Source organism: Herpailurus yagouaroundi, unplaced genomic scaffold, assembly GCF_014898765.1.
Source record: "Herpailurus yagouaroundi ecotype Mexico unplaced genomic scaffold, PumYag 162, whole genome shotgun sequence".
NCBI classification, from domain to species: domain Eukaryota; kingdom Metazoa; phylum Chordata; class Mammalia; order Carnivora; family Felidae; genus Herpailurus; species Herpailurus yagouaroundi.
This window is the reverse complement of record NW_024412403.1, coordinates 66,153,563-66,175,970: the sequence shown is the minus strand read 5'-3', so window position 1 is coordinate 66,175,970 and position 22,408 is coordinate 66,153,563. Positions and strand designations below refer to the sequence as shown.

The following is a 22,408-nucleotide window of genomic DNA, read 5'->3' as shown; positions in this document are numbered from 1 at the left end:
GAACATTCATGTACAAACTTTTGTGAGGCTGCATATGTTCAGTTGTCCTAGGTATATACCTAGGTGTGGAATTGCTGAATCACATGATAATACAACATTTAAATTTTTGAAGAGTTGCCAGACTGTTTTCCAAAGTGGCTACACCATTTTACATTCCTCTCAACAGTGTATAAGTGTTCTAATTTTTCCACATCCTTGTCAACACTTCCTTTTGTTTGTCTTTTTGACCATGCCAGTGAGTGTGAAGTGGTATCTCATCTTGGTTTTGATTTCCATTTTCCTAATGATGGATGATGTCACATTTATTCTTTAAATGGAAGAGGGGAGGGGATAAGGGCCAGGAAAACTGGCCTAGTAGCTTTACTTTCTGTTACTGTGAGATCAGGGTGGTAAGGAATACAGCAAGGGAGGGTCATTAGAATTGCTCAGGTAAGGGGAGCCTGGGTGGCTCAGTCGGTTGAGTGTCCGACTTCAGCTCAGGTCACGATCTCGCGGTCCGTGGGTTCGAGCCCCGCGTCGGGCTCTGGGCTGATGGCTCGGAGCCTGGAGCCTGCTTCCAATTCTGTGTCTCCCTCTCTCTCTGCCCCTCCCCCGTTCATGCTCTGTCTCTCTCTGTCTCAAAAATAAATAAACGTAAAAAAAAAAATTAAAAAAAAAAGAATTGCTCAGGTAAAATAGAATATTAATACTGTTGATGATAATACCACTAAAATAATAAGAGCTAACAGTGCCAGGCCCTTTTCTAAGTGCTTTTTCATGTTATCTCACTTAACACCTGGAACACTCACACCTCATATCTATAGGAGTAACTCCTTCTTCAGAAGCATCCTTGGAGGATTCCTTCAAGGGATATTGTATCTTTTTGTTCTGACACGGAAACTTTTTTTTTCTTTTGTTCTTCTACTTCTCATCTCTTTATTTTTCTTTTCGAACAGAGAGAAAGTTGAAACAACAGCCTCACTTTCTTGTCTGTAATCAAAGTTATAAATAAACTATTGAGTTAGAGACCAAGTGGCCTATTACAACAATATGAACATATAATATAAGCACATAAAGGTCATGAAAATGACTGCTTTGATGATAATTACAAAAACAGTAACGATTTCTATGGTTCATAAAACTCACACATCCATAGTTGTATTCATCATCCCTGTTGCCTAATCCCAATGAATGGTTCAAGCCAAAAATGAAGACTGTCTTTCCCATCTCCCTCTCTATGAACACCCACATTGTGTCACTTCCTATTACTTTGACTTTCTGTCTATGCCTTAAATCTATCCATTCTCTCCCTCTCCATTCCAACCCTTGTTTAGGCAACCATCATCTTTCACCAACTATGATAATACTTTCCTAATAAACGTGCTCCTCTCACCTATCAGTCCCCACTCTGCAGTGAGAGGGAACCTGTTTGAGATGCATGTTGATCATTCCACTCTTGTATTTAAAAACCTTTTGGTAGTTTTCCACTGAGCTTAAAATAAAGCCCAAATTCATGACCATGGTTGAGAAGGCTCTGTATCTGCTACCCCTGTCTACATCTCTGGCCTCATCTTACAACACTCTCACTCTTGACTCCTGCTACAGTTTTCTCTTGGGTCCCTGAATGGGACAGGGAAACTTCTTCCTGGTAGCCTTCTGCTCCAAAAGAGATCAAGTCCCTCTGCTACATGCTCTTGTAGCCCTCAGGGTATCATCTCTGTAGGCATATATATATATATATATATATATATGCCTACAGAGATTTTATATATATATATGTATATGTGTATATATATATATATATGTATATATATATATATATATATATAGTTTATTGTCAAATTTGTTTCCATACAATATCCAGTGCTCATCCCAACAGGTGCTCTCCTCAATGTCCACCACCCACTTTCCCCTCTCCCCACCCCCATCAACCTTCAGTTTGTTCTCAATATTTAAGAGTCTCTTATGGTTTGCCTCCTTCCCTCTCTGTAACTTTTCCCTCCCTTCCCCTCCCCCTTGGTCTTCTGTTAAGTTTCTCAGGATCCACATATGAGTGAAAACATATGGTATCTGTCTTTTTCTGCCTGACTTATTTCACTTAGCAGAATACTCTCCAGTTCCATCCATTTTGCTACAAATGGCCAGATTTCATTCTTTCTCATTGCCAAGTAGTATTCCATTGTATATATAAACCACATCTTCTTTATCCATTCATCAGTTGATGGACATTTAGTCTCTTTCCATAATTTGGCTATTGTTGAAAGTGCTGCTATAAACATTGGGGTACAAGTGCCCCTATGTATCAGCACTCCTATATCCCTTGGGTAAATTCCTAGCAGTGCTATTGTTGGGTCATAAGGTAGATGTATTTTTAATTTTTTGAGGAACCTCTACCCTGTTTTCCAGAGTGGCTGCACCAGTTTGCATTCCACCAACAGTGCAATAGGGTTCACTTTTCTCCACATCCTCTTCAGGATCTACAGTCTCCTGATGTGTTCATTTTAGCCACTCTGACCAGTGTGAGGTGGTATCTCAGTGTGGTTTTGATTTGTATTTCCCTAATGAGGAGTGACGTTGAGCATCTTTTCGTGTGGCTGTTGGCCATCTGGATGTCTTCTTTAAAAGTGTCTATTCATGTCTTCTGCCTATTTCTTCACTGGATTATTTGTTTTTCAGGTGTGGAGTGTGGTGAGCTCTTTATAGATTTTGGATACTAGCCCTTTGTCCAATATGTCATTCGCAAATATCTTTTCCCATTCCGTCGGTTGCCTTTTAGTTTTGTTGTTTCCTTTGCAGTGCAGAAGCTTTTTATCTTCATGAGGTCCCAATAGCTAATTTTTTTTTTTAATTTTTTTTTTCAACTTTTATTTACTTTTGGGACAGAGAGAGACAGAGCATGAACGGGGGAGGGGCAGAGAGAGAGGGAGACACAGAATCGGAAACAGGCTCCAGGCTCCGAGCCATCAGCCCAGAGCCTGACGCGGGGCTCGAACTCACGGACCGCGAGATCGTGACCTGGCTGAAGTCGGACGCTTAACCGACTGCGCCACCCAGGCGCCCCGCTAATTTTGGTTTTAATTCCCTTTCCTTTGGAGATGTGTCAAGTAAGAAGTTGCTACGGCTGAGGTCAGAAGGTTTTTTCCTGCTTTCTCCTCTAGGGTTTTGATGGTTTCCTGTCTCACATTCAGGTCCTTCATCCATTTTGAGTTTATTTTTGTGAATGGTGTAAGAAAGTGGTCTAGTTTCATTCTTATGCATGTTGCTCTCCAGTTCTCTCAGCACCATTTGTTAAAGAGACTGTCTTTTTTCCATTGGATATTCTTTCCTGCTTTGTCAAAGATTAGTTAGCCATACATTTGTGGGTCCAATTCTGGAGTCTCTAGTCTATTCCACTGATCTGTGCTGACACTGAAACTTTTATTCCCCATTACATTTTTATTACACATGGCCAGCCATGTCCTCTGTCAGTTTTACTCTTAGAAAGGCCTTCTCTAATACTCTACTTCCCCTCCTAGCCAACAGGTCTTTCCACCTAGATTCTCACCTCTCGTGTTTACTCTGGGCCTGGGATTATTTCTTAGCACTTAGGGACTAAGAACTGAATATACTTTCAGTTAATTTGTTTCCTACACTAGACGCTCTTTTAGTAGAGAGTCTGAGTCACTGAAAGTGAGGCTTAATCTCCCTTTCTCTTCTTTCTCTTTTCTGTCAAATGTGTTCAGACAGGACCATGGGACCATACATACCAAGCTCATCCCCTCTGGTCCACTGCCTCACTGCAAAAGGTCAAAATGACACTTGTGAAACATATCACAGAGAAAGCTAACGCAAAGAGCTGGATGGCTGGGATGGTCTGGTCTGAAGTGTTCCACTTTGAGAAATACATCAAAGCTGTCTGGTATTCAGGCTGAAAACCAGTGAACTAAATTTAATACTTAATTTCAGAAGTTAATGATAACATCCAACTTTTCGATCACTAATGATATTGTTGGCCCTTCCATCTCTGGGTTATTTTGTTCAACCAACTGATTAATTATAGTCTTAGTCACATCACTCAAACTTTCCCCACAGGTTATCCAGCTTTCACCTGGTTTTGCTAGCCCACAATCAACAGACAGATTCCTTATCTGAGTGGAGAACATTTGTGGAGTCTGAGCACATGCACGTTTTATGGACAACTAAAGGAACTAAATAAAACTCTGAAGTTATTAGGAGATTTTTTAAAAAGTATAATTATTAGAAATGACATTCAGGTATTAAAAAAAAAGTAGGATTTGTGCTTGATTGTACAAACAGAAACTTAATTCATTGTAATGCAATCACATAATTACACCGAGTCAGCAGTTAAACAGTATAAAGAATCAATTCTTTAATGTTGAAATAGAAATTAAACAACAGGTTCAGCTTACAAAAATAGTAGATGATCATCTCAGTTATGAATGCTGGGCAGGTCCTCTCATACCAGACTATATTAAGGCCTTTTGCATTTAAATACCAGTTCTACTGGTTACACATTCCATGCAATGTGGATACTCTTCAGGGGATAAAGGTAATGAGGAAGTGTGATTCTGCCTCTCCCATAGGTATGCACATAGTAGTATAACATGTTTGAATTTTGCTGTAGGTTAAAAATCAGAAGAGAGGTATCCCTAGGATTAGATTAAATCACATCCACTAATGGCAGAAAGTAACAGGCGGGGTCAAATAGGAAAATAGTAAAAATATGTTGGAGGTATTAAGAAACAAGAAAAAAGAGATTACAACAATCACCCTCCATGAAGAGAGAAAAAAAGTGCTGCTAAAAATTATTTTCCACACATTTTCTGATTGAAAATTTTATACACAGTTTGGAGACATGATAGATTTGTATGCTTTATGAGAACTACATATAAATTGCTAATATTCTTTTTTTGATCTTCTTTGGGATTTGTGAACTTGTTATTATGCAGTGCTTTAGAGGAATGAGTATTGAAATACTAATGCATGGATAAGTATTACATGTATATATTTTGCATGATTAGCCTGAGGTATCTGTAACTTATGTGAATTTTTGAAGTGGATAGCTTATAGATTTTACTTAAAAATTAAGAACATATTTAGGCAGAATCACTACCAATGACCATTCAAAATCATTTTTCAGAGTGAGAAACAGAACATAGTGTAGATACTGAGGGTTGTAAACAATGTTGAGGAGAAATTCATTCTTTGTAGGTTTCACATTTGTCTCTGTTTTCTATCATTTCCTGTACCTGAGGAGAATGAAAAAGAATTTTTTTCTACTTGCAATTTTGGATGACTTGGAATTACTGTTATCCTGTGATGTTAAAATACATAGAAATTTAAACTACAAAAGTCCTTCTACTGACCAAGACAAATAATTTAGACTTTGATAAATCAAGAATACCTGTTGCAATTTCTAGGGGAACTAATAAAATATTAAAAAGAATTATTATGACAGTGACTCTATTCTGTTTGATACTGTAATTATAGGTACATATCATATACATTTGCCAAAACCTATAGAATTCACAACACAAAGAGAGAATCCTAACATAAACCACGGACTTCAGTTAATAATAATGTATCAGTATTGGCTCATCACTATAAGAAGTGTAGCACACTAATTCAAGTTATCAATAATAGGGAAAATTAGAGGTAGAAAATTGGGAAAGGAGAAGGGAGTAAATGAGAACTCACTGTACTTTCTTAATTTTTTTTCTAATGTTTATCTATTATTGAGAGACAGAGAGAGACAGTGCATGAGCAGGGGAGAGGCAGAGAGAGGAGGAGACACAGAATCCGAAGCAGGCTCCAGGCTCTGAGCCATCAGCACAGAGCCCAGCGCGGGGCTCAAACTCACAAACTGCAAGATCATGACCTAAGCCGAAGTCAGATGCTCAACCGACAGAGCCACCCAGGCACCCCAAGAACTCACTGTACTTTCTGATCATTTTTTCTGCAAACCTAAAAACTGCTCTAAAAATATAAAGTCCATTAATTTTTTGAAATCATCCTAATGGGCAACAAAAAAAATTAAGAGTGTATAACTTCTAAACTAATAGAAAAAAATAGAGTGATAAAAGAAGGCAAAAGTAGAGGAAAAGAAATAGAACAGGTAGAACTAATAGACAGCATATGGTTGGACAATAGATGTAAATCCACATGTATTTTTAATAACATCAAATATATGTGAGCTAAATTAAAAGCTTGTCAGATTTAAATAATGATAAAAATTTAAAAAGCATCTAAAACTTAAGGACAGTCAGTTAAAAGTAATAAGGATGGAAAAATCCATGTCATTTAAACATTGACTCTGAGCCAAGAAGTCAAAGTTCATTATATCTCTTAATGAAAGGTAATTCAATTTACTGGAAAGATATAAGAATTCTAATTCATATGTATCTCATAACATAATCTTAAGTACATACAAACAGCATAAATTAACAGAACTATAGGAGACAGGCAAATCGACAGTCATATTGGAAGACATGAACAACATATTTAGCAAACTTGGTCAAATCGATATATTTAAAACACTTCCTAATAATTTCAGAATAAGTTTTTTTCAATTCTAAGTAATTCATTAAAAGTTAAACATATGTTACATCATAAAGCCAATCAATACATTTCAAATATTTGAAATCTTGTTTTATGAGTGAAGTGCAATTGGCTTAGAAGTCATTAGTCAAAGGGAAATTAGAAAATCCAATATTTAATAATTTATATAAATAATGTCTCTAACCCCATGAGTTGAAGAAGAAACATAATGAAAATTAGAAACTATTTTGAAGTAAATAAGTGAAAATACCACGTAGTTAAACTTATGTGATAAAACCTTAAATGCATATGTTTTATACAAAAAAGTAAGATCTGCTTCCTATATGCAAGAGTAAGCACTCAAAAATGAATCCTGCAGGGGCAACTAGTGGCTCAGTCAGTTAAGCACCCGACTCTTGATTTCAGCTCAGTTCACGGTCTCACACTTCATGAGATCGAGCCCTGTGTCGGGCTCTGAGCTCACAGCATGGAGCCTGCTTGTGATTCTCTCTCTTCTAGTCTCTGCTCCTCCCCCACTCACACTCTCTGTCTCTCTTTCAAAATAAATAAACTTAAAAAAATGAATCCTGCAAATAACAGCTATGTACTATGAATTAAAATCAATTAATGTGATACACCATATTCACAACATAAAGGATAAAAATCACATGATTGTGTTAATAGATCCAGAAAAGGCATTTGACAAAACTTAGCACCCTCTCATGACAAAAACTTTAAGAAAGCAGGAATAGAAGGAAGTTACCTCAACATAATAAAGGCCATCTATGAAAGGCCCACAGCCAACATCATACTTAGTGGTGATAAAATCTTTTCCTCTAAGATCAGGAGCAAGGCAAAAATACGCACTCTTACCACTTGAACGTAGTACTGGAAGTCATAGTCTGAGCAATTAGGCAAGACAAAGAAATAAAAGGCAACCAAATCAAAAAGGAAGAAATCATCTTTTCCACTTAAAATGGGTTGTATATTCTAGGTTTTCTGTAAGTAGAATTATTTTATTTTATTTCTAAGTGTTTATTTTGAGAGAGCACATATGAGTGAGTTGAGGGGGGGGGTGCAGTAGAGAGAGTGGGAGAGAGAGAGAGAATCCCAAGCAGGCTCAGCACTGTCAGTGCAGAACCCAACATGAGGTTGGTTCTCACAAACCATATGATCATGACCTGAGCTAATATCAAGAGTTGGACACTTAACCAACTGAGCCACCCAAGCATCCAGGTAAGTAGAATAATTTTAGGTTGTAGTCTATTATGAATACTATGTTGTGTAGACTGAGTTCCACCATATTCTTCTGATAAATGTTGAAGTAGAAAAAAAGAATTCTAAAATTCTTATAGAACCACAAAAGACCTTGAATAGCCAAATTAAACTGGAGAAAAAAGAACAAAGATGGAGGCATCACACTTCTTTATTCCAAAATATATTACAAAGCTATAGTAATCAAAACAATATGGTACAGTATAAACACAGATATATAGGTCAGTAGAAAACAGAATAGAGATCCCAGAAATAACTCCATACATATACAGTCAACTGATCTTCAACAGGGTGCCAAAGATACACAAGAGGGAAAGGAACCTTTTTGCAACAAATGGTGCTGGGAAAACAGGAAAGAATGAAATTGGATCCTTAATAAAAATCATCAAAATGGGTTAAAGACTTACACATAAGATCTGAAACTGTAAGATTCCCAGAAAATAACATAGAGGGAAAACTTCATGACGTTGGTCTTGGCAATTATTTCATGGATATGACACCCAAAGCACATGCAACAAAATTAAATAGGTGGGACTACACCAAATTAAAATTCTTCCACATAGTAAAAGAAACAATCAATCTCCCACCTACAGAATGGGAGAAAATATTTGCAAACCATATAGGGAGTTTATTTCCCAAATATATATTGTAATTCCTACCATTCAATAGTAAAACAAACAAACAAACAAAAAACCCTAATAACCTACTTTAAAAATGGACCCAGGACTTCAGTGGACATCTCTGCAAAGAAGACATACAAATGACCAACAGGTATATGAAAAAATGCTCAATGTCACTAATCATCAGGGAAATGCAAATCAACAACCACCATGAGACATTATTGCACACTAGTTGGGATAACTATTACCAAAACAACAAAGACAATAAATGTGGAGAAATTGGAGCCTTTCCTGCTATTGGTGGAACGCAAAAATTGTGTAGCCACTATGGAAAACAGTATGGAGATTCCTCAAAAAATTAAAAATAGAACTACCACTTCTGGGATTGCTCTATTTATCCAACAGAATTGAAATCAGGATCTTGAAGAGATATGATCATTGGAGCACTGTTTTCATAATAGCCAAGATGTGTAAATAATATAAATGTCAATCAACAGATAAATGGATAAAGACAATGTGGTAAATACATGTAATAAAATTCTAGTCAGTCTCAAAAAAGAAGAAAATTCTGCAATATGTGACAACATGGATGAATGAGGACATTATGCTAATTAAAATAACCCACTCACAGAAAGACAAATACTGCATCATTCCACTACATGAGGTATCTAAAGTGCAAAGTCATAGAATCAAAGAGTGGAATGATGGTTGTCAGGAGCTTGGGGCAGGGGAAAATGGGGAGTTACTAATTAATGGGCATAAAGTTTCAGTTAAGCAAGAGGAATAAACTGTAGAGATTTCCTATACAAAATTATACCTATGGTCAACAATAATGTGTGGTACACTTAATAATTTGTTAAGAGGGTAGATCTCATGTTAAAAGTCATTACCACAAAAAAATTTTATTTTTTTTGGAAAACAAATGGAAAAGACAATCAACAGATGCCAACTCCAAGATGATCCAATGTTGAGGTTATCAGATAAGTGTTTTTAAAGCACCTATTATAACTGTGTTCAGTTAAGTAAAGTCAAACATACTGGAAATCAAAGAAAATATAAAATGTCACAGAAAATAAATACAAAATAAAGAAAACTGAAAAGATATTTTAGAACTGAAAAATAAAAAATTCACTGGATGGGCTTAAGAGCAGAATATAGATGACAGAAGAGCCAATGAACTTGAAAATGGAGCCAAGGAGTTATTTGATCTGGAGAGCAAGAAAAGTTAAAAGAAATGAGCAGAATTTAGGGATCTGTGGGATAATATTAAAAGGTCTAATATAAGGTTAATTTGAGTATCAAAAAGAGAAGAGGAAAAGAGACAGAGTATGGGGCAGGAAAATACCTGCCCGAGCCAACTTCCAAAACTTGGTGAAAGGTGTACATTTATAAGATTTAAGCAGCTCAGGGGTGCCTGGGTGGCTCCGTCAGTTAAGCATCCAACTCTTCGTTTCAGCTCAGGTCATAGTCTTGTGATTCATGAATTCGAGCCCCACATCGGGCTCTGCACTGGTAATGTGGAGCCTGCTTGGGATTCTGTGTCTCCTTCTCTCCCTGTCTCTCCCTGGCTTGTGCTGTCCGTCTCTCACTTTCTCTCTCTCTCTCTCTCTCTCTCTCTCTCAATAAATAAATTTAAAAACACCTTAAAAAAAAAGATTCAGGCAGCTGAGCTAACTCCCAGAATTATGAATTCCAATGAACATCATGATAAAACCTCTGGAAACTAAAGAAAATGACAAGATTGTGAAGGCAGCCAGAGAAAAATGGGACACTATATACAGGGGAACAACAATTTGGACGACTGTGGATTTCTCCTCTGAAACTATGAAGGCCAGAAAGTGATGAAACTACATTTTTAAGAGCTGGACAAGTCAATTCAGAATTCTATATCCAGCAAAAATGTTCTATAAGAATGTGTGATAGATTTTCAGATAAAGGAAAACCAAGAGTGTTCTCTGCCAGCAGCAAGCAAAAGAGGCTGAAAGAAGTTTTTCAGGTTGAAATGAAATAATTTCAGAGAGAAACATGGAAATTCACAAATGAATGAAAAACATTAGAAATAGCAATTATCTGGATAAATGTAAAAGATTACTTTTTTTCTCCCTCTCTCTATGTGTATACATATATACACACATATATATGTATGTGTGTGTGTGTGTGCGTGTGTGTGTGTGTGTGTGTGTGTGTGTATATATATATATATATATATATATATATATATACTGTGAAAGGTTAGGGATATATATTGTAATTCCTAGAGCGATCACTAAAAAATAATAGGAGGTATAGCTAAAGCCAATACATAAATTAAAGTAGAATACTAAATTTATTCAAATAATCCAAGAGAAGGCAATAAAAGAGGAACAGAAGAATAAGACATAAAAAGAAAACAAAATGAGAGCTCTAAATTCAACCATATTGATAATTAGGTTAAACACTGATGGTTTAAACCAGGAGGTGGCAAACTTTTTCTGAAAAGAGCTGAATAATACACATTTTAGCATTGCAGTACACAAAATATCTGTTGCTGCTGCTGAATTCACCTCCCCCTTCCCCTTCTTTCATTTACTTCTCTTCTCTTTTTCTTCTTCCCCTCTTCTCCTCCTTCTTCAACTACTTTATTTAAAAAAATTAAAAAAAATTTTTTTGAATGTTTATTTTTGAGAGAGAGAGAGAGAGAGAGAGAGAGAGAGAGAATGAGTGGGGGAGGGGCAGAGAGAGAGGGAGACACAGAATCTGAAGCAGGCTCCAGGCTCTGAGCTGTCAGCACAGAGCCCGACACGGGGTTTGAACTCACAAACTGTGAGGTCATGACCAGAGCTGAAGTCGGACGCTCAACCGACTGAGCCACCCAGGCGCCCCATTTAAAAATATTTTTTTAACATTTATTCATTTTTGAGAGACAGAGAGAGACAGACTGTGAGCAGGGGAGGGGCAGACAGAGAGAGGGAGACACAGAGTCCAAAGCAGGCTCTAGGCTCTGAGTTGTCAGCACAGAGCCCAACGTGGGACTCAAACTCACGAATGGAGAGACCATGACCTGAGGTGAAGTCAGACGCTTAACCAACTGAGCCACCCAGATGCCCCAATTTAACCACTTTAAAAGGGCAAATTCTTTCGTAGCTTTTGGGCCATTTAAAAACAGGTAGCCCACAGTTTGCCTACCCTTGTTCTAAATGGTTCAGTTAAAAAGTAGAGATTATCATAAAAGATAAGAAAGACCCAACTATGCAGTACTTACAAGAGACAAAATTTAAATATAAAGCATTGTTAGGTTGCAAGTAAATGGATGAAAAAATATATACCAAGTAAACTGTAAGGCTGGGCTGGCTATATTAATATGAGGGGAAATAAACTTCAATAAATAAACTTTAAGGCAAAGAATATAACCAAGGAGAAAGATAGACATTTCATAACGATAAAAGAGTCAGTTAATCAGAAAGACATAATAATCATAAATGTGCATGTACCTTACAGTTTTCAGAAAATTTCCTGGCCTTAGTGTGTAGGAAAAGAGAACCCAACAGGAACCCTGCAGACCCTTGAGTTGAGATGATGGAGCTGAAATCCTAGGGAAATCAAGACAGTTATGGTCACAGGGCAGAGTGCCAGAGAGGAGAGAATGGTACAGAAAGAACTCTGGAAATCTGCAGAAGGTCCCCTTCCAGTAATCCCTTGCATATAGATTAGTGCATATATAGGAGAAAACTACCAGAGGCCATGGAAAGAACCAAGCCAGGAATAGTGCCTATTACCACCAGTCAAACTAGAAAACCTCATGATTCATGGGGCATTGGGTGAAATACTCAAAAGGGTCTTGTCTCAGTAGTGGGGACTAATTAGCCCTAGACTGAAAATTGATCTGCTCCACTCTAAAAAAAAATCTTAAAAGCAAAATCTGAAAAGACCAAGCTTTTTCCAAGTTAATTAGCTAGGCCCCAAAATAAAGTCCAAGAACATTTACAGGAAAACAAAAACAAAAATCCAGCACCCAGAAAGGCAAAATTCATAATTATCTTACACCAATCAAAAATTACCAGGCATATACCTGCAACTAATACAATATCATGTGTCAATTATATCTCAATAAAAAAGTTGCTAGGCATATAAAGAAGCAGGAAAATAAAAACAGTTATCATAACTGCATTCTCTGTTTAAAAAGTAAAGTAGAGGGGCGCCTAGCTGGCTCAGTCAGTTGAGTGTCCAAATTTGGCTCAGGTCATGATCTCACGGCTTGTGAGTTTGAGCCCTGCGTCAGGCTCTGTGTTGACAGTTTAGAGCATGGAGCCTTCTTCAGATTCTGTGTCTATCTCTCTGCCCTTCCCCCTTGTGCTCTTTCTCTGTCTTTCTCTCTCAAAATAAATAAACATTAAAAAAAAAAAAAGTAAAGTAGAGATATCAACACTCTAGAAAAGACACCAACTAAACTCCTAGGGATGAAACTACAAAACTTATAATGTATGTAGTGAAAAATACACTGGCATTTTATTATTAATGGTACTTTAGACACTGCAGAAGATTAGTAAACCTGAAGACACAGTGATAGAAAGTATCTAAAATGACACAAAGGGAAAAATTTTTTAATAAACAGAGAATGAACTTCAAATGACCCATTATATGTATAATTGGAGTTCCTAGAGGACGAGGCAGGGACAGAAAAATGTTTGAAGAAATAGTGGCTGAAAATTTTCCAAATAGAATGAAAACCATGAGTCCACAATTCCTAAAAGTTCAAAGGACCACAGCACAAGATACATGAAGAAAACTGCAACAATGTCACTTTAAATGAGAGTATAAACTGATCAGAGTACTTTGGTGAACCTTTTGGCAGCCATCTTTTAAAGCTGAACTTATTTCAATACCCTAGGAATTAGTAGTCCCATTTCTAGGTATGAACCCAGTAGAAATGAATGTACATGTGCACCAAGAAATAAGTACACAAATGTTCACTGCAGCATTGTTCATCACAACCAAAACTCTAACTCAGAATAGAAACTACAGAAATGAGGGGCGCCTGGGTGGCTCAGTCGGTTAAGTGGCCGACTTCGGCTCAGGTCATGATCTCGCGGTCCGTGAGTTTGATCCCCACGTCGGGCTCTGTGCTGATACCTCAGAGTCTGGAGCCTGCTTCTGTTTCTGTGTCTCCCTCTCTCTCTCTGCCCCTCCCCCGTTTGCACTCTGTCTCTCTCTGCCTTTCAAAACTGCCTTTCAAAATGTTAAAAAAATAAAAAAAAAGAAACTACAGAAATGAAAAGGAATGAATATGCATAAGATGAATGAATCTCATAAACATACTGTTGATCAAAAGAAGCCAGCCACCAAATAGTACATAATATTTAATTTCATTTACACAAAAATCTAAAAAAGCCAAACTAATCTAGAAGTCAGAATAGTGGTTATTTTATAGAAGAGAAAGGGTAGTGATTAGACTCAGGTGCCACGTGGGATTCTGAGGAGCTGGTGACGTTCTATCTCTCGACTTGACTGGTGGTTTCATGGGTTTAGCCAATTAGTGATAATTAGTCAAGATGTACAGTTTTGATCTGTGTAATTTTCTGCACGTATGCTTGAAAAGTTTTTTAAATGAAAATAGATATAATTTACTATATTACCAAAGTGAGGGAGAAAAATCACACAGTCATCACAATAGATATAGAAAAATAATTTGATAAAACTTAATGATTCATGATGAAAAACTCTCAGAAAACAGACTAGATGAGAACTTCCTTAATATGATTAATAGTATCTATAAAACGGAGCAAACATCATACTTAATAGTTAAAAAGGGAAAACTTTTTTAAAACAAGATCAAGAGCAAGCAAGGCGAACCACTGTACCTACTTCAATTCAATACTGATTCTACTGGAGATCCCTAACTAGTGTACTATATCAGTCAGTGTCCCGACAGGAAATAGATGGCACATTCAAAATAGAAGAATTAGGGGCGCCTGGGTGCCTCAGCCAGTTGAGCATCTGACTTCGGCCCAGGTCTTGATCTCATGGCTTGTGAGTTTGAGCCCTGCGTCGGGCTCTGTGCTGGCAGCTCAGCCTGGAGCCTGCTTCAGATTCTGTGTCTCCCTCCCTCTCTGCTCCTCCCCTACTCACGCTCTGTCTCGCTCTCTCTCTCTCAAAAAGGTAAATAAACATTGAAAAAAAAAAAAGAAGAAGAATTCAATGAAGATTCATGCAGAAAGGGTTTATTTAAAAGAATTAGGCATAGGGGAGTCACAGGAGATAACACAATAACCCAAAACCAGTAAAAGTGGAGCTAACCTCTTAACCTCGAAGGTCAGAAGAGAGGACATTACTGGAATTCAGAAACAAAGAATCATGTAAAAAGATGCCTTGAGAGGGGCGCCTGGGTGGCGCAGTCGGTTAAGCGTCCGACTTCAGCCAGGTCACGATCTCGCGGTCCGTGAGTTCGAGCCCCGCGTCAGGCTCTGGGCTGATGGCTCAGAGCCTGGAGCCTGTTTCTGATTCTGTGTCTCCCTCTCTCTCTGCCCCTCGCCAGTTCATGCTCTGTCTCTCTCTGTCCCAAAAATAAACAAATGTTGAAAAAAAAAAATTAAAAAAAAAAAAAAAAGATGCCTTGAGAGGAGCAGTGACCTCCAGACAACTCAAGACAAATCATAAGGGAAAAGGCCAGGGAAATAAACCTGATTTCACCTTCTTTCCTGCTTCCAGTCTTCCTCTAGGTTTCCCATTGGGTTAACCCAGCCGGAAGTCAGAAGGAATGAGAGCCTGTTGATCTAGTCCATATGGATTAGCTGCTTTGTACAACAGAAAAGAGAAAAAGGTAGCTCTGAAGGGACAAAGAGAAGATACATAATACATGCAGTAAGACAAGGAGGAAAAAAGGATAAAGATTGGAAAGATCAAATAAAACTGTCACTATTTGTAAATGATATGACTATATATGGAAACACCCAAAGTATCTACAAATACATGTTTAGAATTAATAAGTTGAGTTTAGAAAGGTTGCTGGATATAAGATCAACCAAAAAATTGGCTGTATATCTATATGCCAGGAATTAGAACATGAAATTTTAAAAAATTCTATTTCCAATAACATCAAAATTATAAAATACCTACAAATAAGTCTATCAAAAATATATAAAACCTTTGTGCAAAGAATAAATATACTGAGACAAATTAAAGACATAAATAAATGGAGAGGATAAAGGACTGGAAACACTCATCATGTCAAGCTATTCCTTCTTCCCCAATTGATCTACAGATTCAATGAAACCCTAGTAAAAATCCCCCCAGTGTGTGCTTCTGATTGTGTATGTGTGTATGACTTGAGAAATAATTGTAAATATTGATATGGGAATGGACAGGCCTAAGAATATCCAAGATATTTTTAAAGAAAAATAAGATATGAGGACTTGTTCTGACAGACATTATGACTTATTTTAAGGCATATGAATTAAGACAATCTTGTATGGAGCAAAGATAGACAAATATACCATCAGAATCAAATAAAAAGCAGTATGGGACATATGGTCTTTTACATAAAAGGTGCTGGGTCAACTGGATGTCTGCTTAGAACAGAAAATGAAACTTGACCCCTCCTCACAGCCTACACAAAATCAATCCCAAATTGACTGGAGATCAATGTCAAAGACAAAATAAACAAAATTTAACTCCTCCACCCTGCCAAAGAAATTCCACAAACTTCTGAGATAATATAAGGGGCTACAGTCAGGAGTTTGGACTAAGGAGACACTTCTAAAACAGGACAGCAGAAGTGATAATCATAAATTTAAAAGGTTGTTAAGGTTGACTATATCAAAATTAAGAATTTCTGTTTATCAAAGGATACCTTTAGGAGATAAAAAGGGAAGGCATAAAGTGGGAGAAGAAACATGCAACAAACACAACAAAGGGTGTATGATTTTCTAGAATACATATAAAACTGTTTTAAATGAGTAAGAAAAAGACAAAAAATGCCATAGAGAAAGAAGTTATTTCCAAATGGCCAATAGACAAATGACAAGGTAGGCAACCGCCTTAGTAATCAGGAAAAAGCAGATCAAAGTTGCAGTGATTACTATTTACCCATCAAAACAGCTAGCGCTAAAAAGACATTAGCATTCAACGCTTTAAAAGTGCTCCCTTCGGGGCGCCTGGGTGGCGCAGTCGGTTAAGCGTCCGACTTCAGCCAGGTCACGATCTCGCGGTCCGGGAGTTCGAGCCCCGCGTCAGGCTCTGGGCTGATGGCTCGGAGACTGGAGCCTGTTTCTGATTCTGTGTCTCCCTCTCTCTCTGCCCCTCCCCCGTTCATGCTCTGTCTCTCTCTGTCCCAAAAATAAATAAACGTTGGGAAAAAAAAAAAAAGTGCTCCCTTCATGGGGTACCTGGGTGGCTCAGTCGGTTGAGCGTCTGACTTCAGCTCAGGTCATGATCTCCCAGTTTGTGGGTTCAAGCCCTGCATCAGGCTCTGTGCTGACTGCTTGCTCACAGCTTGGAGCCTGCTTCAGATTCTGTGTCTCCTTGTCTCTCTGCCCCTCCCCCACTCACGCTTTGTCTCACTCTGTTTCTCAAAAATAAATAAATGTAAAAAAAATTTTTTTAAGTGCTCCCTTCATGATAATCTAGTGAGTTGTACATGTCTTGTTTTGTACATGTGTATGTGTGCTATCTTTATTGTAATAAATAGAATTAAAACATTGTTCTTTTTCTCCTGTTCCATACCTGGTACAGCATAAAACTCAGGGGGTCCTCTGGCTTTTCATAGACTAAGTTTTCAGTGATCTGCTGAGAAAGAGCATGAGGCATGGCATTATGAACTAAAGTAATGTGGTTAGGTTATATGTGAAGAAATCTCATGCACTGACCTAGTGTGCACCATAGCCTTTTAAAGAAATTCATGTATCTCTACAAAGTGACAAATTACTTTCTTACTACTCATAAAATCAAGCAAATTATGGTAAAATTTAGAGGAATAAAAATTTAGCAATAATAGCAATGGATACTTTTCTAGTTCCAAGATCAAACAGGTACTGAGACAGTTTTGGACAAAGTTTTTGTTTTGAGAATTCTGATTTTGCTAGACTGAGAAATTAGTGAATTAATCCCTTTATTTAAAAGAAAAGCCTTTTGAATAAATTAAAAACACTATATATCTTTACATAGAAACTTCCCTGTGAGCCATCTGATTCTAAAAGGTGAAAAAGATATTTAGTGTTTGTAATGATAAACGAGAAAACATATACAAAACTTCAGAAATTCACTTCCATACTTTGTTCTTGTTTAATAACCCAAAACATCAGAATAAAGTATAAGCAGAATTCTCATTTGCAGGGAATAACAGTGGGGCAAGTTCCAGGTATAAAATACTTAACATCCGTTAAATGCACCATGCCAATTATGTATTTCATATATGTTTCTATTGAGCACATATTTGATAACTAATTTTTCTTACAATAACGTTGCATTCGCAAGTATTATTTTTCCTTGGCAGATGAAGAAAATTATAGAATAATTTGAATTGTACTTTCTTCAACAGCTTTCCTCCTTCAGTTTAATAATTAGTAGTTCTTTGATTAAAGCCAGAAAACCCAGCCATTAGCACTCTCCCACAAAAGGACATTTTAAGAAAGAAAAGGCATAGAGCAGGGTTAATGAAGTAAAATCACTCATCTCTGTTTTATATGGGGAAATTGAGATTCACTGTTTATTAATTTTCTCCAAATCACAAAGATGAGAAGTGGCAAAGTTAGGTTGAAGCTTTGGGCTAACAGATGGCATAATTTGTGCTCTTGCTTCCATACCCTACTTCTTTAAACTTAAGTTTCTCTAGTAAAGTGGAATTTTTTTTTTTCTAGTTTAAATGTTTTCATTTGAGATGGGCCAGTCTTACTTTCCACCTTTCTAACCACAAAGTTACTACACGTGCACATTTTAATATACACACATGTGCCTCGTTGGTTAATAATATTAACATAAAAATAAATATGTCAGGCAAACAAAAACAAAAACCCACCAAAACCCAAAAATGTTATAAATGTGATAATCTCTTATAATTCTATATTGGCCATGGAAATGTCATAGTTTAAAAGAGGCTCCAGCCCCATCTCTGGAGGTCAATAAGATTTGTAATTTCAAGAATTAAAAGCAACTTTTCACTACTTCTTTTCCCCCCTAAAGAATGCAGGTTTTTAGATGGTCACAGGTTGGCATCTTTTGAAAGTATTACATACCTGGCTGAAAAAGCTTTTTTTCTCTCAATTGCCAATATTTTGTCCTTCCTTCCCAGTCTGACTCAAACTTTAACCCTTGGCCATGTTTTTCCATATCAACTAACCTGCCTGATCTTTAATCCCTCTAAAGGGCTTTACATCATGGTAAGTAGCATTCTTTGGTGTTTATCATTTACTACTTTTGGTTGAATACATCTTAGTGCATTTACTGACTTCTCAATGAGAGTATATCCCTTTTATTAACAAAGGCCATTCTTGTACCTCTAAAATCCAGGTCCAAGTTTGTTTTTTACATTGTAATTACTATAAAACTCGCTCTTAAAGAAAGGGATTGAGAGATTTACCTGGAATATTTGCAGAATGTGGTGTTTCTCCACATATCGTAGTGCAACTTGATAAGGATCTTCGTATACGATAGGAGGGAATTGCCTCCTAGAAGTCTGACTGTATCCAAGAGGCCTCTTTCCTTCTTGGTATTCTGGAATATCATCCTGCAATAGAAATATACCCTCCACCCCCACCCCCAGAGAGTCTTTAATAAATGGAAAAGCCCCAGGAAGCTTTGTTGTTATTGTTGCTGTTTATCTTTGGAATCTGGTGTTGATGGAACCTGGACACCAGGAATTGGAGATAAGATACATTATGATGACAAACCTGGCTGATCCTCCTGACAATATAATGCACCTCAAGTCCTGGGAACTACCTAAGGTATCTCCAATCTACTTCAAATACTTTTCCCTTCACAAAGACCTCCAATTGACTCCAAATTCCTTTTCTTTGGTAGAAGCCCAAAGAAGGGAAATGACCTAGCGCCCCACAGCAAGCAGCAGAACCAAGCCTCATGAATCCTGGTTCACTGATCCTTCCTGAATGGCCTTCCAGTAGCAGAAGACGCAACCCATCTATTTCCCACCCTTCTCCTGCCCTTCCTGAATAAACCATTATGTGTAGGTTTATTCCTCATCTTTGATCCAACATGCACCCTCTTCCTGTACTGCCCCCATACCACCACACTAGGCCCCTGGCTTGGCCTCCAATTTCCCAGGTGGTATCAAATGCCCCTTTAACCTACAGGCTTGGTTTCTGTGGCTTTAGTTTTTTCTTGACCGATGGTATAGTCCAGCTTGGATGAGATACAGGGAAATCTCTGGGAATAGGCTTGGTCTTTTGCTTGGAAGTTACTGGTGAATCTGGTATTAAATGAGTCAAATGCTTGCAGATCAGTTACACTTTCTGTGTCAGTTTCAGTTGAAACTGGGGAACTGTCCTGGTCTATTCCTCTGGCCTCAAATTTGCAGGGTTCTACTCTGAATTCAGCTTCTTTGGACTCCTTATTGCCACCAGATTGGGTAAATATTCTGTCATCATACTGGCCAGGTGCTCCATAGTCAGCCAGATAGTCTTCTCTGGGGTAATTCTCTTCATCCATTAAGTGGTCAACCTTGTAATAGTCACTGGAGTCAGTCTTGTCCACTGTAAGGTGATCGGCGTTACTTTCAGCCTGGTCAGCAGTTTGCTGTTCAGCTAATTCAATAGCTTCCTTGCATACTTCGTGGGGAGTCTTTATAGACGTTCTGGAGTCAACCTGGTTAAACGGTATATAGCCAATCGGTTCAGAAGTTCTTCGTTTAACCAGGCCACACAATCTGCTGTCCATCTGTTCAGAAGTTCTTTGCTCAGCTTGGCTGGACATTCTGTGGTCAATCTGTCCAGAGGCTCTTGGTTCAGATGAGACAGACAATCTATGGTTAATCTGTTCAGAAGTTCTTTGGTCAGACTGGTTAGACACCCTACTGTCAATCTGCTCAGAAGAACTTCCTTCAGTCTGGTTGGACATTCTGCGGTCAATCTGTCCATCAGCTCTTCCTTCAGCCTGGCTGGACCTTCTGCGTTCAATCTGTAGGGAAGTTCTTTGTTCACGCAGAAGAGACATCTGGCTGTCATGATGGGCTTGGCCAGATGTCTTCTCATACATTCTTTGGTCATCCTGATCAAATGCACCACCCTGAGCAACATCAGCACGGTTGTATGTTCTGAGATCAGCCTGATCAGATGTTCGGCCACCAGTGGGTTCATATACTTTGTGGTCAGTCTGTCCAGACACTCTTTGGGCAGCCTGCTCAGCCCTTCTGTGATCATTCTGGTCATCTACCTCTTCTTCATGCTGGTTCTGCCAGTTGTCTTCCTGGTTGTCTGTCCTGCTGCCATCTGGGGACTTGGCTGTGCTTTCAGGTCCCAAGGACTCCGGAGGAGCCTCTTTGAGAGGTTCTTCCATCTTCTGCCCTGCTGGTCTAGGTTGCCAGACGCTTTGGGTCTGGCCGAGCTGGTCGCCTAGGTGACCTTCAGGGGCGCGCACGTCTCTGCTCGAGGGCTTTGTTTGGCCTCGGCGCACAGACTCTTCCGGGTGCGCGGGCGCCGCCCCTGCTCCGGTCTGGGCTGCCTCGGGCCGCCGGTGCCGAGTCCGCTGACTCGCCGTGCGGACACGAGCGCCGGGCGGACGCCTTCTCCTGAGAAGAGGTGATAACCACACGCGGCAGTCGCCACCGCCCAGCCGCTAAGCTCGGGGCTCTGAATCGGTGCCCCAGAGCGGTACCCGCAGCGTTCGAGTGGAGGTTCCCGGCGGCTGCGTGAAACCCGATCGCCCAGGTACCGCTCCTCTAGTCGCCGGCGACGTGTTAGCGGAGGAAGCGGCGGCCGATCGCGTGGGGGCAGCATACTCCCGGTTGCCGCCCAATCAGATCCACGCTTGGTCGGACGACCCTGGTCTTTTCGCAGGTGCTCCTGTAGGGGGTCAGTGCTGGGCACTGTGCTAGCGAATGGTTCTGCTGAATGCTCTTCGGCTTTAGGCTCTCGTTGGCGTTGTAGTGACGAGGCCAAACGTTGTGTTTTTTCCTATTAAGTTCTTAAAACCATTTTTTAATCCTGCCTGTACCAACACTGCCCGTACCGTTTTCAGTGTACCAGGAAAGAGTTTTGTCCTTCTAACACCCGTGTTGGCAAAGTCAGATGGGTCTTTCCTCACAATACGCGTGTAGAGAGGAGAGGTTTGCTCTCTTCCCCACCTTCACCACCACGCACCTCTGGGCGTTCATTGCTGCAGGATCATCCTCTTCTTTGTCTCCAGGGATAGATGAGCAGCTGTTTTCCTCCCCTTTGGGAAGAGCTGTCTTGGCCGTGGAAACTTGGGGCTGTGAAAGCCCCAAGGTATGGTTTTTTGTTTATTTGTTTTGCGGAATTAGACACACATGGCTGGAGGTCTAAAGGAAAGAGAGGAGATCCAGTGAGAAATGGGTTCTAAAATCACCCCCATTTAACTGATTTATAGCAGAAGGGATTAGGGCCCAGAGTTCCAGAAAGAAAGGGAGTAAGAAAGGGGAGAGGGGATAGGAGGTGCAATACTTAACAAGTGGGGAATTTGCACCTGGTGGTGATGGCCAGTGGGGTCTGGGTTTTGAGATCTGGCCCGTCCTTTTTTTTTTTTTTTTTAACGTTTATTTATTTTTGAGACAGAGAGAAACAGAGCATGAACGGGGGAGGGGCAGAGAGAGAGAGGGAGACACAGAATCGGAAGCAGGCTCCAGGCTCCGAGCCATCGGCCCAGAGCCCGACTCCGGGCTCTAACGCACAGACCACGAGATGGTGACCTGAGTTGAAGTCGGACGCTTAACCGACTGAGCCACCCAGGCGCCCCTGGCCCCTCCTTTTTGAAATAAGAGTTAAGAATCCACTCCAGGCCAGCATGCCCTCTACTTTCAGAAGTAGGACAGTACAGAGGTGGTAGGTGATGAGACA

The 22,408-nt window shown here is 39.2% G+C and overlaps 1 protein-coding gene across 6 annotated transcripts; it reads right to left on the bottom strand.

The window, feature by feature from the left end:
- Positions 1–4,323: 4,323 nt before the first annotated feature.
- TEX55 (testis expressed 55) lies at positions 4,324–21,012 on the bottom strand. 6 transcript variants are annotated; one of them, XM_040484568.1, is made up of 5 exons: positions 19,689–21,012; positions 18,961–19,125; positions 17,109–17,171; positions 11,882–11,980; positions 4,324–5,228 (listed from the first exon to the last, which is right to left on the bottom strand). In XM_040484568.1, the coding sequence occupies exons 1-5, from the start codon at positions 20,889–20,891 to the stop codon at positions 5,178–5,180; spliced, it is 1,581 nt and encodes a 526-aa protein (XP_040340502.1). In that variant the 5' UTR covers positions 20,892–21,012; the 3' UTR covers positions 4,324–5,177. The 6 variants fall into 6 exon arrangements, with proteins under 6 accessions (XP_040340502.1, XP_040340503.1, XP_040340504.1 ...); XM_040484569.1 differs by having other exon boundaries at positions 17,109–17,168; XM_040484570.1 differs by having other exon boundaries at positions 18,961–19,107.
- Between the last annotated feature and the right edge of the window lie 1,396 nt (positions 21,013–22,408).